Here is a 13338-nt window from a genome sequence, read left to right on the forward strand (position 1 = left end):
ACTTAAAAATAACTAGGCAGTGGTAATTAAGATGTGGTAGAAAGAAAAATGAAATGTTTAACAATTATTATTCATGAACATTACCTAAAGTTTGAGAAGAAAATATTGGGTAGCGAAGGAGAGAGAGACCGCTTAGTGCCATAATATGTTCATCTTGTAAGTACCTTAAATATATTGATGGAGAAAATGATTGACCCATTTTAATACAAACTTTTTGTAAACTTTTCTGTATTGATAGGTACTATCAGAATCACCTCATGATTCCTTCTTTTTTCGTCTTTCCTCTCTGAAGTTTTATTTTGCTTTATTTATCTGCAGGATGATGGCCTTCCAGAGAATGAACATCAGCTCTCAGTAGCTGGGAAGATAAAGAAGCATTTCAACACAGGCCCTAAGCCGAACAGCACAGCAGCTGGAGTTTCTGTTATAGCAGTAAGCATCTGAAATACACAGATGAAAGATTTATGTGCCCACCAGACAGTTATGTGTTTAGGACACCAAAAAAAACCAGAGAGGGTTAATCTTTAGATAATTGTAGCATTTAATTAATGTAAAAGTAGTTAGACTGGTATCCTGCACAGCTTCTCCTTTGATTCTCCTTGAGTCACATTGTTATTGAACGTCCCTAGGAGATATAACTGTACACACAATACACTGTTCCACATTTTACCAGATCAGTGGACCTAACTCCAATGTAAATTCAACAATTTGAACTGTGGGATCATGAGATTTTACTTGGCAGCAGACTCCTCTTATGGATTGAGGCCACACAGAGGTTGTAGCAGAAGGACAGCACCACTTTAAAATGTAAATTGCTTCAAAATTTAACTGAAAATCTGTATGGCAGCCTAAGACTCTCCTCTTTGAAGACATGAAAGAGACCTATGATGCCTCACTGCTGCCTTCATGGTTTACATGAGTCTAGCCACGTCAGATTTAGCTGATCAGCAGCATTTTATTGTAGTGCCACACACAACCTGCTTCTCTTTCAGCAGAAGTATTCAGTGGGGTAAAGACTTAATGGAACTTCTTGCTGCCTTCTGTCACATTGCAATTCCAGTGGAGCCATTCTAGGTTTGAATGTGTCGGAGTGTCTGAAACAAAGCTTGACCAAAATTTTTACCAAGCTTTACTGAGGTTTCAGTGGTGTCCTCAGTGGAGCATACATCACATACAATTGTATTTTTTCCTCACAGATGAACACCTGTATTACATATACATGGACACAGGATATATTCAGCATATGATGAGATTATTCATACTAATGCCATTGAATAGTGACATGCACATCCTTCACATTTTTGATACATCTGCTTGTGTTTGTAAGCTTTCCTTTATTACTCATAGTAATGTGAACACTCCAAAGAGTCACTAAAAATGTGACATGTTAAACATAACCATTCCCATATCAGATTACTCAGTGTTCATTCCCAGCTTCCATAAATTGCAGGTGGTGTGTGACTGCACATGTACACTTTCTTGTACTGTTTCCACTTTCATGTTTCTCAGCTCAGCCCCTCCAGTGTTGAGTTAAATCAGCATGAAGTAAATTCAGCTCAGCACATGCAATCTGGCTCACAGGTGTGAAGTGCTTTTGCAGCAAAATGGATGCTCTCTCAAAGTTACTTGGTATAAGTACTTAAAATTTCAAGCTGTGCCTCTCTCATATTTTTTCTTTACTCTTTCCTACCCTGAATATCCTCAACATGGAAGCAAGTTGTTCCTCATGCTTTTCCTAGATTTTCTCAGCCATCAGCTAACATAGTCAGCATTTATTTATTTTCGTTTTTAACCAATAATACTGCAGCAACTCTCCCACAACTAAAACATCACATACCCATTGCTCATCTGAACTGCAGGTATGTTCTTTATAGACTAGCTGAAATCGTGTTCCTATTGAATGGACTGCCAGCACGCTTGTCCATGAGAATTACTGCTCAGATCCTCCATGCTAATGACTTCAAAGCTTAAAAGCAAGAAATGATGCCTCTGTCCTCATCCATCCCTTGCCTCCTTTATGTTTTTAATTTCCCTGCCCTCCTCTTTTTTTATTTGCCCCAGTTGCTTTGCCAAGGAATTGTTTACAGCAGTTGAACACTTGAGTAATGAAAAAGGCACTGTAGTGAATCTGCCCAATGCAAAACATCAGGAAAAAAATGTGTATGTTTAATTATATTCTTAATGGCTTTTATTTATTTTTTAGTGTTTGGAAATTTACCAGATTATTTTTAGTGATCTTCTCTGTGGGCAAACTTCATATTCTGACACGACTGATACTGCAACTTGGCCTATAAAGTAGAAATGTTAAGAATACTTTTACATAATTCAGAAAGTTTTGATTATAGGAAAAGATGGGGAAGTATAGACCTCTTTAGTGTTTTGATAATGTTTCAGAATGCTAGATAATTTCCATTTTATGAATAAATTAGTTTTGTTTTCTACAAAAGTAATTTAATATGTAAAAGAAAGCCAAAAGCAAGACAACAATGTCTTTAAATGCTTTAAATGTTGTTTCTGCATTTGGAAGTCTATTTAATATACATTTCACATGCATGTCACCAGGGTTTTGTGTTTGGGAATCTTCCTTTAACTGTGAAATCTCAAATAAGCTAAAATTAAATCCTATTAACAAAGACTGCTCTAGATTTAGAACTTTCAAAGTATGTATAGATGCTGTAACATATTGTTTGGCACTAAAGACATGCACTAATTATATTTTCTATAAAAATACTGGGGGTTTGTGCCTGCCTGTATGTTTACATACTTTTTGAGAGAGTGCTTGTGTATATAATATATAGAGTTGCCTTCTATATATTATATAACACATCTGTGTCTGTGTTTGTGAAAATGTGTTAATATGTGCTTATATTTCTATAGCTTACTTAATAGTATGAAAGCTAAATATTATCATTATTTTGAGTATTATAACTCTGTTTATGTACAGAGATCGCTAATATGTGGTATTTAGTTCTTAGTTTGTCCTCACCTTGGTATGATATAATATTATATGCCTGTTTTCTCCTGTGGTAAGAAGTAACACACCTCAAAGATCTCAAGGAGTATTTACCATATGCACCAATTAAAACTATAATATGAAAATTAAGTTCCTAAAACTGTGTCTCTGGTCAGCTTGACTGAGAGGAAGTTTGAAGCCACATGTGTTTTGCATACTTCTACCGTGGCTACTGCTTCCTTCAGCAATGTCCAAATTGCATTGATTCCTTTGGTTCAGACTTAGGTCTGCTTTACTGATGTGGTAATCTCAGTAAAAGTTGTCTCTGACTGTCCAAGGCAGAGACATCCTACTTCTCGTGCATGTGTCCAGACTTCAAGTTTGTCCACATTTCAAAGGATTTGTCAGTTTGGACAAACTACTCTAATGAACATGTGCAAGCTTAGCAAAGCAGTTCCTTTGCTGATGTAGCAGAATGATTTTTTAAACAAAATTAACTATACAAGCAAAGAGACTTTTCTGTTGTTACAATAATACATCATTAAAAGTTCTGCCAGGGTAACTATGTCAGTTGGGAAAAAATTCCCCTGAACCAACGTAGCTTTGCCAGCAAAATTTTAATTGGAGAGCTAGCTTTTAAAACAGCAAGAGAATTAGCAAGTCCCTAAAAAACACTGATTGCTGATGAGAGAGTAGGTAGGAGAAATATCACTTTACTTGCTCTGTTCTTAAACTCTTGTCACAGGCATTGACTATCGGTCTCTGTGGGAGACAGGGGCTGGGCTAGTGCCCCTCAGTCTGTGTCAAAATGGCCACATTGCTGTTAAGCATGTGCCAAAATATTTGCAGGATCATGTTTCTCATACAGCTTTTCAATAGGAGCAGTATTTTTTACTTCTGTGATGGTGTTTATAAAAGGTACTGCAGTAAAAACAGAAAACCAGACTTCCACTAACTAGTCTTTTTAAAATTTGGGGGTAGATTTTATTCTTCAGTTCTTCAAGGATGTCAATTCTTTTTATTTTGTGGCTGTACCCTCTGGGCTTCAGTGACAGTGGCTAGAGTGACTAAGAGAGTGAATCACTTTTTAAGAATGCTTCTGCAGTCCAAAGGTGTGCTGTAATTCCTTGTATGAATCGAGCATCATTTAATATATGTCCTTGTCTGAAGTGTTAAAACTTAGCCTGTATGTCATCACTTTTGTGCTTGTACTTTTGCCATTGTTAAGACAGAGGAAAAGACTAATGCTAATCTGCTGTTAAGGTTGTATAAGGTCTCTGTCTTGGCAATGGGAGTAAACTCCAGCTGGAGATGCAGAGGAATCAAGTAGAACAGCAAAGGAGAAAAGCTGCTCAGAAAGTTGGTGCAGCTCTGTTCTGCTTACAGGGTCCTGGGTTGGGGACCCCGCAATGGGCAGGCAGTGGGTGGGTCATTGCCCTGCATTCTGCCGATTTTAAAATAAAATTGCCAATGCCAAGTGGGGTTTCTCGGGTGGTGTGGAGGAGAAGTCAAGCCTAGCCTGTAAGTTTTGCTTAATGTCTCAAAGCTGAACCCGTGTCTCGGCTATCCCTTCACATCTATTGTCTGTGTTGTCCTGGGGTCATTGTCCACAGTTGGGTTTCTCATGGCAGGATTTCCACACCACCAAAATAGTTTCAACTCTTGTTAGGGAGCGACTCTCCCCATTTTCTCTGAATTAATTTTTGGCTATTCAATTTTAGGCCAATGTTTTTGATCTGCTTTTTAGGAAAACATCCCTTTTGTGTGTTTTATGTGCAGCATACAAGGAAGCCAGTAGATGGCACTAGCAGACCAGTGTAGTTAAGCTAACACACATTTAACTCTAGGTGCAAGGTTCCCATGGTTTTAAACAGGAAACATGCTTTAAATAATTCTAAATAGCATTAAAGAGGCATTGTTTTAACAAAATGGAATAAATTACTAAATTCTACACTTGCAGGGGAGTCATCAAGAAAAATTTAAATTTGCAGTTAGTTCCTAACTCCCCTTGAAGTGGTTGGTACCTGGAAATGTGTTGAACTGATCTTCTGAATTTAGAAATGGAAACTGGCATCAGTATTGGAACTACATGCCACACTCTTACTGAAGCACAAAATGGCCTTTTCCCTTCATAGGGCAAAAATCTAAAAATCATTGCATCAGTTTTAAAGCAGTCAGAGTGTCTCCGTCAAGAATTTTTCCCCCAAAATTTTGTTTAATTCAGCTAAATGATGTCTCCACTGTCTGTTAGTGCAGCACAGAAGGATTAGGGAAAAGAACACATTTTCTTTGTTCCTATGCACATGATATTGCTAATGATAAAGTAAACTTGAAAGATCTCTATTCCTTAAGTAATATCACCAGCACAATTTCCTGGACACAATATTAAGTTCATTTCCATTTTGACTTTAATTGGTGCAATTTTAAACCAAATAGTTTTGTACTGTTATCTTTTTGAGCATGAGGTGTAAGCTGAAATGATAAACAATGTTATTCATGGCTCTGAGTAGTCCTACTCTCCAAGGTTAACACATTTTTAGAAATGAATTACCATGATTGATGGGGTATCAAAACCTGATTCTTTTCATCTTTACACATTCCATGATTATGAAGCAGTCTAATTTAAGCCTTGTGTAGTCTGTCTAGCCTGCTCCTTGTGATGGTTGCACTGCATTTAATTTTTTAAAAAATTATTATTATTAAACTTCTCAGTTTAATTGCAAAAGATAATATTCTATTACTGGTATGTGCAACTTAAAAGGGCACTACTGTCTTTGGAGGTAATGAGATATTTCAGACTTTTAAATGAATGCATTATGCATTAAGTAACCTATTCATAAACTCCATTTTAGTTTGAATAAATTGGCTTCTAATTTGGCAATACCAAATCTAGAATTAGTATCTTTCTCTTTTATTTCTTTACCTTTTTTTTTTTTTCTTCTATGGTGCGTAGCTTTAGGATGTTAGATAAGAGCCTTCTGAAAGTGAAAACAGTAAATATGCACTAAATAAGGAACAGCTTGCTCTGGAGTCTGAATTCTCTAGCCTAATGTCGATCCACTGAGTTGCCCCATTTCTCTCTGCTCAGCTGGACCACGGGTTTACCATCAAGAGATCAGGGTCTTTGGACTACTACCAACAACCAGGAATGTATTGGATAAGGTATGAGATGGTGCAGCGCCAACAGTCAGTGTTTCCATGGCAACGTGCTGGCAGTCTCCATTAACCAGTTCCTTCAGTGGATAAACATGCTTTTTGATTTGTTATCTGGTCCATATGCTGCTTTATCAGTTTCGTTTTAATCTTGATTGAGATGCCACACCCCCTCATTCCCTTTCTTCACCCATCCCTCACACCCACATTGCCAGCTTTCTCTTCATCGCACATGCTCAGTATCAATCTCCCCTATAGTTAAAAGGACAGTGTATATAGAAAATCTACAGATATGCTGAAGTATGCACCCTCCCCCTCCCTACTGCTTGTTAAGGCATCTACTTCCCCTGTGCTCCTGTTTCAAAACACACGGAGCAGCAACAGGCTCTCAGCATATATTTTCCTCTTTTTCCATGCAAGATGTGGAGCTATATACTGTCATTTTAAACCCACTAAACACAATCCTTACCTTAGATTGAACAATGCATTTGCATAACGCGGGCATAGAAACTCTCCCAAGTTCACTGAAATACAATGCATTGTATGTGCTGGTAAGCTTGTGTTTCTAACAATGCATTCCTTCTCTTTTCTTTTTAAAACCCTTCTGATACCTATTTATTTTGATTTGATTTTTTTTTTTCAAATATTGCATGAGTCTCTTGAATATATTTTTCTTCATTGTGTAACCGTGCCAGGGTTGTTGTTAGCTGGCTTAACTTGTATGATAAAATGGGGCTCTGGGTGGGAGGGGCTTATTCTGGAGTGGGGGCAAGGAGGGTTCCAGGTCTGATAGCCCACAAGAGGCCCACACACCTCCTCAATAAATCCAAAGCACTGGAATTTCCATCAAGTGGTTAATTGCTGTCTTTTTTCTTTATTACTCACAAGACCTACATTTTGTTAACTGGAGAAATTTTTATAAGTTTACTGAGAGACATGTGTTTTCTAACACTGCCTTTAAAGACTTGTCTGTGAGGGATTTGTAAAAACTCAGCAAAGTAACCACCTTAGCAAAACAGCAGAGATGATCACTGCAAGTGTTTCCAGTAAAGTAAAACTCCCACCCTGGATCATTTCACCAAGTGCATGGATCAGGCTACAGCACGCTTTCCATAAAACCTAATGGTTCCCTGAGCACACACTGAGGGTTAAGTAGTTTCTGATATGGATGTTCTGGGGAAAGAAAAACAAAACAAACACAACCCCCAAAAAAAGCCTATTTTTCAGGCAAAAAGTAGAAAAGTCATTCAAATTCATGAGTTGAACGCTGGCTAGCAAAATTTGAGAAAGACTCTCACTCCAAGTGTTTGAGTGTGCAGCAGTACCTGTAATTCATCTAATTCCAGCCTGTTGCACTTGTGGTGGTGGCTACAAACCCACTGTGACCTGCAAGGGCTGAGCAAAACCTGCTGATCTGTCTTGTCACTTGGCATCCTTCTTTGTGCTCCTTGGTTTTGGACAAGGAGGGAATGGGGCCTGAGTGCCCAGCTTTAGTTAACTGTGGGTTTGATAGTATTAGAGGAATTTTCTGCTGAAGAAGGAAAGATGGCATTTTCTGTCAAGCAGAACTTTTTGACAAAGAGTTGCAAATTTAATGCCCCCTCTGTAAAATGGCGGGGAAGATCACATCAGCTTTCTTTGTCTTCCTGGAGTTTGATTGCTACCCATGGTCAGTTTACACTCCTTCTCTGTTTACATTTTTTGTTTTACATTAAAAAAAAACAAAAAAAAAAAAAAAAAAGAAAGAAAGTCTTTCCATTTGCTATACAGAATGTTTGGATCTTTTAAAATCGCTCCTTCAGTGGGAGCAGATCACCAGAAACAGGAGCCTGTGAGAACAGTGAACATCTCCTCAGATTGGCCTTGACTCAGTTTAACTGCATAGCCCAGGTTTTGAAACAAACCATATGCATTTTGAAGAGGTAGGGGAGAAGGCTCTAATTCTGCAACTTGGTAAATAAATAAAGCTACAAAAAAAAAGTCATTTGACTAAAGCACTAGTAATGGCTGCCATCAGCATACAAAATGACACATCCCTTAATAATGGGATGGAGCAGATGGGCGATAATCTCTCTTATTCATACATAAACTGCTCTGTTTTCCAGCTGGGGGCAGTAACAACAATGTTTATAATTAGGGTTTTCTAAACTGTTCATCTAGTGTGGAAAGGCAAATTGGGAGAGCAGGGCTCCTAGTCGTGGATGCTTAATTAGGAAATCGTCTGCGAGGGGGTGCCTTGGACCAAGCAGTGCCGTGTGTTTGAGCCTCTCTCATCTCCCAAGAACATGCAGCTGTTGTGGTGACCAAGATTTTAGTCTAAATAAAACCATTTTGATGTAGCAAGTGTTTAGTTTTTAGTAGTGCAGATGCAAAGCATATTAAAATGTTCATCAATTTACGACTATAAAACAAATAATTTATCACAGGTCCATGAAAATTAATCTGAATTCACAAGTACAGTGAAAAATGAAGCCATGTCCCAAGGAAAATGTAAAGCTCCCTTCGTTAGCGTTAAACTACTTGTTTCTTCTGCTCTTCTCTTTTTGTTTTCATGTGTAGTTTCTAGAAGCTTTCTAAAATACTTTTTAAATGGCACTATTTCCTCCTTCAATAACCAGAAAACCTTGTCCTTTCCCTGCCTAAAAGACTTCTGTTTTCAAAGTCCTTCAAAATCCTAATTTTTCTGAGCATATTCTGCATCCTCTTTTATTCCCTTTCAGTGGGATAATACATGCGGAAACGACATGATTTTTTAGGTGCAGCAGTAGTTGTTTTAGCTGGCATAAGCTATAATGCCTGGAAAATTTTTCACAGTTCTTTGAATATGAGTGAAGATCAGGGAAAACACAAGGACCAAATCAGTAGAATCATTTGGACCCCAGACTAATACATGTTTTAAAACCAACCCACCAAATGTTGTTGGAACATCAGCCCTGCAATCAGAGGTGCAGTAAAGACCAAAGCAGCGTCAGCAGGGGACAAGTCTTGGAGGTCCAGTTAAAACCCTGAAGACTGGGCTGATTCAGAATATCAAAGGAGCACCAGAGTGGTTGCATCTAACATAAAATACTAGTAGTAAATGTCAGTATGTGTAGTATTATATACATTATATTAGTATAAAATATTAGAGTATGTTATTTTCTGTATATCCAAGACACTTCAGAAAAGTAAAATGGAGTAAATAAAATACAGGAAGTGTATGGAAAAGTCATTAATGATCTATCTATCTATCTAATGACAATAGAAAGGAGATGAGTTATGTTGGATGCTTAACAAAATCATCAATCCGGTCAATATTGAATTCATAAAATACTGGATTTTTAAAATACAGTTCTCACTGTTGCAGTTAAAAATGTATCTGAATAGCTCATTTGAAAACCCATAGTTCCATCCTCTGTGTTTGGTTCCTAGTTCACATTATTTTGCATCTGTCAAGTTACTTGCACCTGTCCCAAGTGGATACAATACACTTTCAAGTTAAAAGTTACAGCCAGACTTTGATGATGGGACAAGGACATTGGGAATCAGGCTTGCTATCTGTAAAGTGCCATTTTTAATAACATAAAACCCTCTGTAAACTGAATATTGGTAAATACAGGCAGATATCTAAAATAATTTAAAATCTCCTGGTCTTTGAGTAAAAAACCCACAACTGATTTACAAACTATAAATAAAACTCACTCATGCAAACAACTTGGCACTAACCCTCTTCCACATGTAATTGAAACCAGCTGAGGAATTGTGTCTCTAAAAAGGGGGGATGTCAAAGAGTAAACACAAACTTAAGTGCAGCAATATGAATTCGACAGTTATGTATATGGAATAGTTGTCTTTGTGTTCACTCACCAACACAGTACAAAGCATATATCAAACTGATTTGATTTTCTTTCTTTTTTACTTTCATTTTAGCTAAATTTTATGCTGGAAGTTACATGGTGTGCTAAAGCATTGGCCTTTTGTATTTGGAGGTCTGGGCTCAAATCCACATGATTAATTCGTCCCCTCGATGTGGTCATTTGCACGTCTCCAAATCACCGTGTAACTTGACTTAGTTATACCTTGTGCCTGAGGGACTAAAAATACCATGAGTGTCTCACTCCTGGACTGAGGTGCATTGCTAAGTTTGAAGTACTCTCAAAAAAGTGTCTTGATTCATGAATCAATCACACACACGTATATATACATATATATATATAAAAATATATATCGAGTATATATAGAAATATATATATATATTACCTGAGAAACCCATGGAAAATAAATTAAAAAAGAGATGAGACTGAAGGGCTGCCTGGCTTGTGCCACAAGCAATGTTTAATGGTCATTTTTACAGCAAGGAAACCTGTCAACATATAAAGGTCACTAGCCAGAAGTTTAAGGAAATAAAATAAACTTATCTAGGTGTGAACATTTAAATTTGTGCATAAAACTGTGGATATAAAAGAACGTACTGGAAGAAAAAATACTGGTGTTTCAATACATATATTCATCTAATTCCACATGCTACATAAAGCTTCATGAAAATTGCTAACAAATTGCAAGTATGCTCCTGCAGAATAAAAGCGAGCAAAGGGAAGGATTTCTTAGATTAATGCGTGAACAGCTGCATCCCCAGTTTAGTCTCCTGGCTGGTATGAATAATGTATGGACTAAGAGGCAAAATGCACATTAATGTTCTTTTATTAATGAAACTAATATATATCTATATTTGGTGGCCAGCAGTAAATTAAGACAAGTGAAAAGAATAACAATCACTGCTCACTTTCATAAAATGCAGTTACTTTAATCCAGTAATTACTGACCTGACAGAAAATATCAGCCCACAGCTAAAATAAGACGCTTCCCATTGCAAATCCAACATCTATATCAAAGGAGTTGTACTTTTTGAAAATCTGTTCATAAACACACAGTGCAGTGTTTTCCAAGATAAAAAAATGAATTTGCATGGCTCAGCAGTCCTGTAACTTCAAGTGGTAGAAATCAGGATGAAGACATTCCTTAAGGAAAAATCCTGGAAAAATACCAACTGCACCTTAGTATGTCAATGACAGAAACAATGATTTTAAAATAATACTCTGTTACTACAAATTACATGCATTTGCAGAAATGGCTTGGTAACCATTTGGTACTGGGTGTCAGGATTACTAAATGTTGATGCAAAATACATTAGTGCTTAATGAAGTACTTCAGACCCATCAGCACCAAACTATTAGAGGCAATCTACTTATCTGCTGCTGGATAAGAAGCTCTACATTTTCTCTTATGGATTGCAGGAAGACAGCTGCATATCTTAAATATGAATGCTATCTTTACATTTGAGTTCCCATTACTCTCATATAGTGCTCAAAGTTCTCAGTCTCTAACCTAGAGCAGGGAAAAATAAAATGTCAAAATGTGATAGTGAAAATCTGGGATTTGCAGCCCTGTGAAGCGTAAGTGCACTTCAGATTCTCTTATTATTTATTGAAAGAGTAGCTTGAAGTAGAAATGCCCTGGAAATCCATAATGGACTGGTTCATGCACCGGTGAACCACCCAAATGAACAGCAGGTGAAAGAATACATCTGTTAAACCAAGGCAATGTGTGTAAGAGGCCTTTGTTACAAAAACATCAATAATAATTAAAAAGCTGATTTTTGGAATATGTGCACGAGTAAGTACAGTAGGTGAAAATTACACTTACAAAACACATACAGTCAATATTCAAATGCATCTATCTTACCATCTTCTCTGCATTCCAAAGGATGGATCTATCATATTTTGAAATTCTTTTGAGGTAAAAAGTAACTGTGACATCATTAAATGAAAAATAACATTTTTGCAGAATGTAGAGCCACTATATCATCAGCAGTGTATTACATACTGAAAGTGTCAAATGTCATTGCAACATTGGGCAAAATAAGCCTGTTCTTGAAAGTTCTGTAGGGCCTGAGCACTCTGTGGCCAGAAGTGCCCCATTTTGTAGCTCTGACATGGTAAACACTAAACATTAGAATATGACCTGTGTATTTTTGCTTTCCCTAGATAAATACTGACTTCTTTGACTCTCTGTGACTTTGTAACTTTTCATTCAATTAGCTCTTTGGGTGAGAAAGGCTCCAGATGTCTCTCAGCCCAGGAGAGTAACCATAATAATGACCTGGAGTCTAGAAGTATGCCTTTACAAAGACCAATTAAACCAAATCCAGGGCAAGCACTGGATAAAAATGTAAAGAAAAACACAGTCACAAAATATCTCAGGAACATTCTGAAGGGTTAGGAAGCCAGATATATTTTGCCTGACAAACTACAGCAGCATAAGGTGCTAGATGAGGTGAGACAGGGTTTTTGCTTAACATCTTTTATCATTGAGGCAGGGAGTTCTTTTATGTATATTTAAACAAATAGATTTAAAGAAAAGTCTCTAAAGCTTTTCCAACAATCATAGAAAAACAATATCTTGGGGTTTATTTTTAAAGACATCTTTAAAAATATGTCCTGGTACCTAGTAATCTGTCTTCTTTATAAAGAGCAATGTCCTAGGCAAAATTTCAAACCAATTTTCTTATACATTCTCTTATATGTAAGTTATCTAAATTTAAATACCTTCAGATTTTACATATACATTTGACATTCTCATGTATCAAGTTTTAAATAAATTCTGAATTTAATATAAGTATTTTTATTTATTCAACCAGAAATGTTTAAATTTCTCAGGGGAGAGTGTGTATTACCACAGGATGATGTGATGTGGTTTAAACTTTAAATAAATGCTTATTTCCTGTAAGCATAAAAAAATATCCTTTAAATGGAAATCTGTATTTTATAGAGTGGTAATATATGCCATTCTTTTCAATTTTCACACAAAATTACATACTGTAAGCAGTATATTCACTGTGTGTAAAAGATCTAGGTATTCTTCTGTTTCACATTAAAAATAATCAAAAACTGAATTGGTTCAAGGCTAAGAAACATAGAAGGCATTGAAAATACTAATTAGAGCTCCTAACCAAAAGATAGCAGTAAACAAAGAAATTTTCAGCAGATGAGAGGTGTTGGATTTTGTAGCAATTATTATTTAAAATATAGGGATGAACTTATCTAAGTGGATCATTTTACCCTTTTAAAGTAGTGCTATCTATATAGGTTCTAGACACAAAAATAATAGTGCAGCAATATAGCCTAACTAAATGCATTTGCTGTAGAAGTTCTGTACTCCTGTCCATCTTCCTGTCTCTGTTACATCATTATTGA

General features: G+C 36.6%; 1 protein-coding gene across 3 annotated transcripts in view; it reads left to right on the forward strand.

Annotated features, from left to right (window-relative positions):
• DCLK1 (doublecortin like kinase 1) overlaps positions 1 to 13338 on the forward strand; it is a 241133-nt gene that overhangs the window by 216970 nt on the left and 10825 nt on the right. For 2 of the 3 annotated variants that reach the window (XM_008631432.2, XM_008631434.2), the window contains one exon: positions 319 to 432. In XM_008631432.2, the coding sequence (XP_008629654.1) occupies positions 319 to 432 (114 nt within the window). Of the gene's footprint in view, positions 1 to 318; positions 433 to 6041; positions 6116 to 13338 lie in introns of all 3 variants that reach the window. The other variant, XM_008631433.2, reaches the window with a different exon arrangement.

This window comes from Corvus brachyrhynchos, unplaced genomic scaffold, assembly GCF_000691975.1.
Source record: "Corvus brachyrhynchos isolate BGI_N302 unplaced genomic scaffold, ASM69197v1 scaffold103, whole genome shotgun sequence".
NCBI classification, from domain to species: domain Eukaryota; kingdom Metazoa; phylum Chordata; class Aves; order Passeriformes; family Corvidae; genus Corvus; species Corvus brachyrhynchos.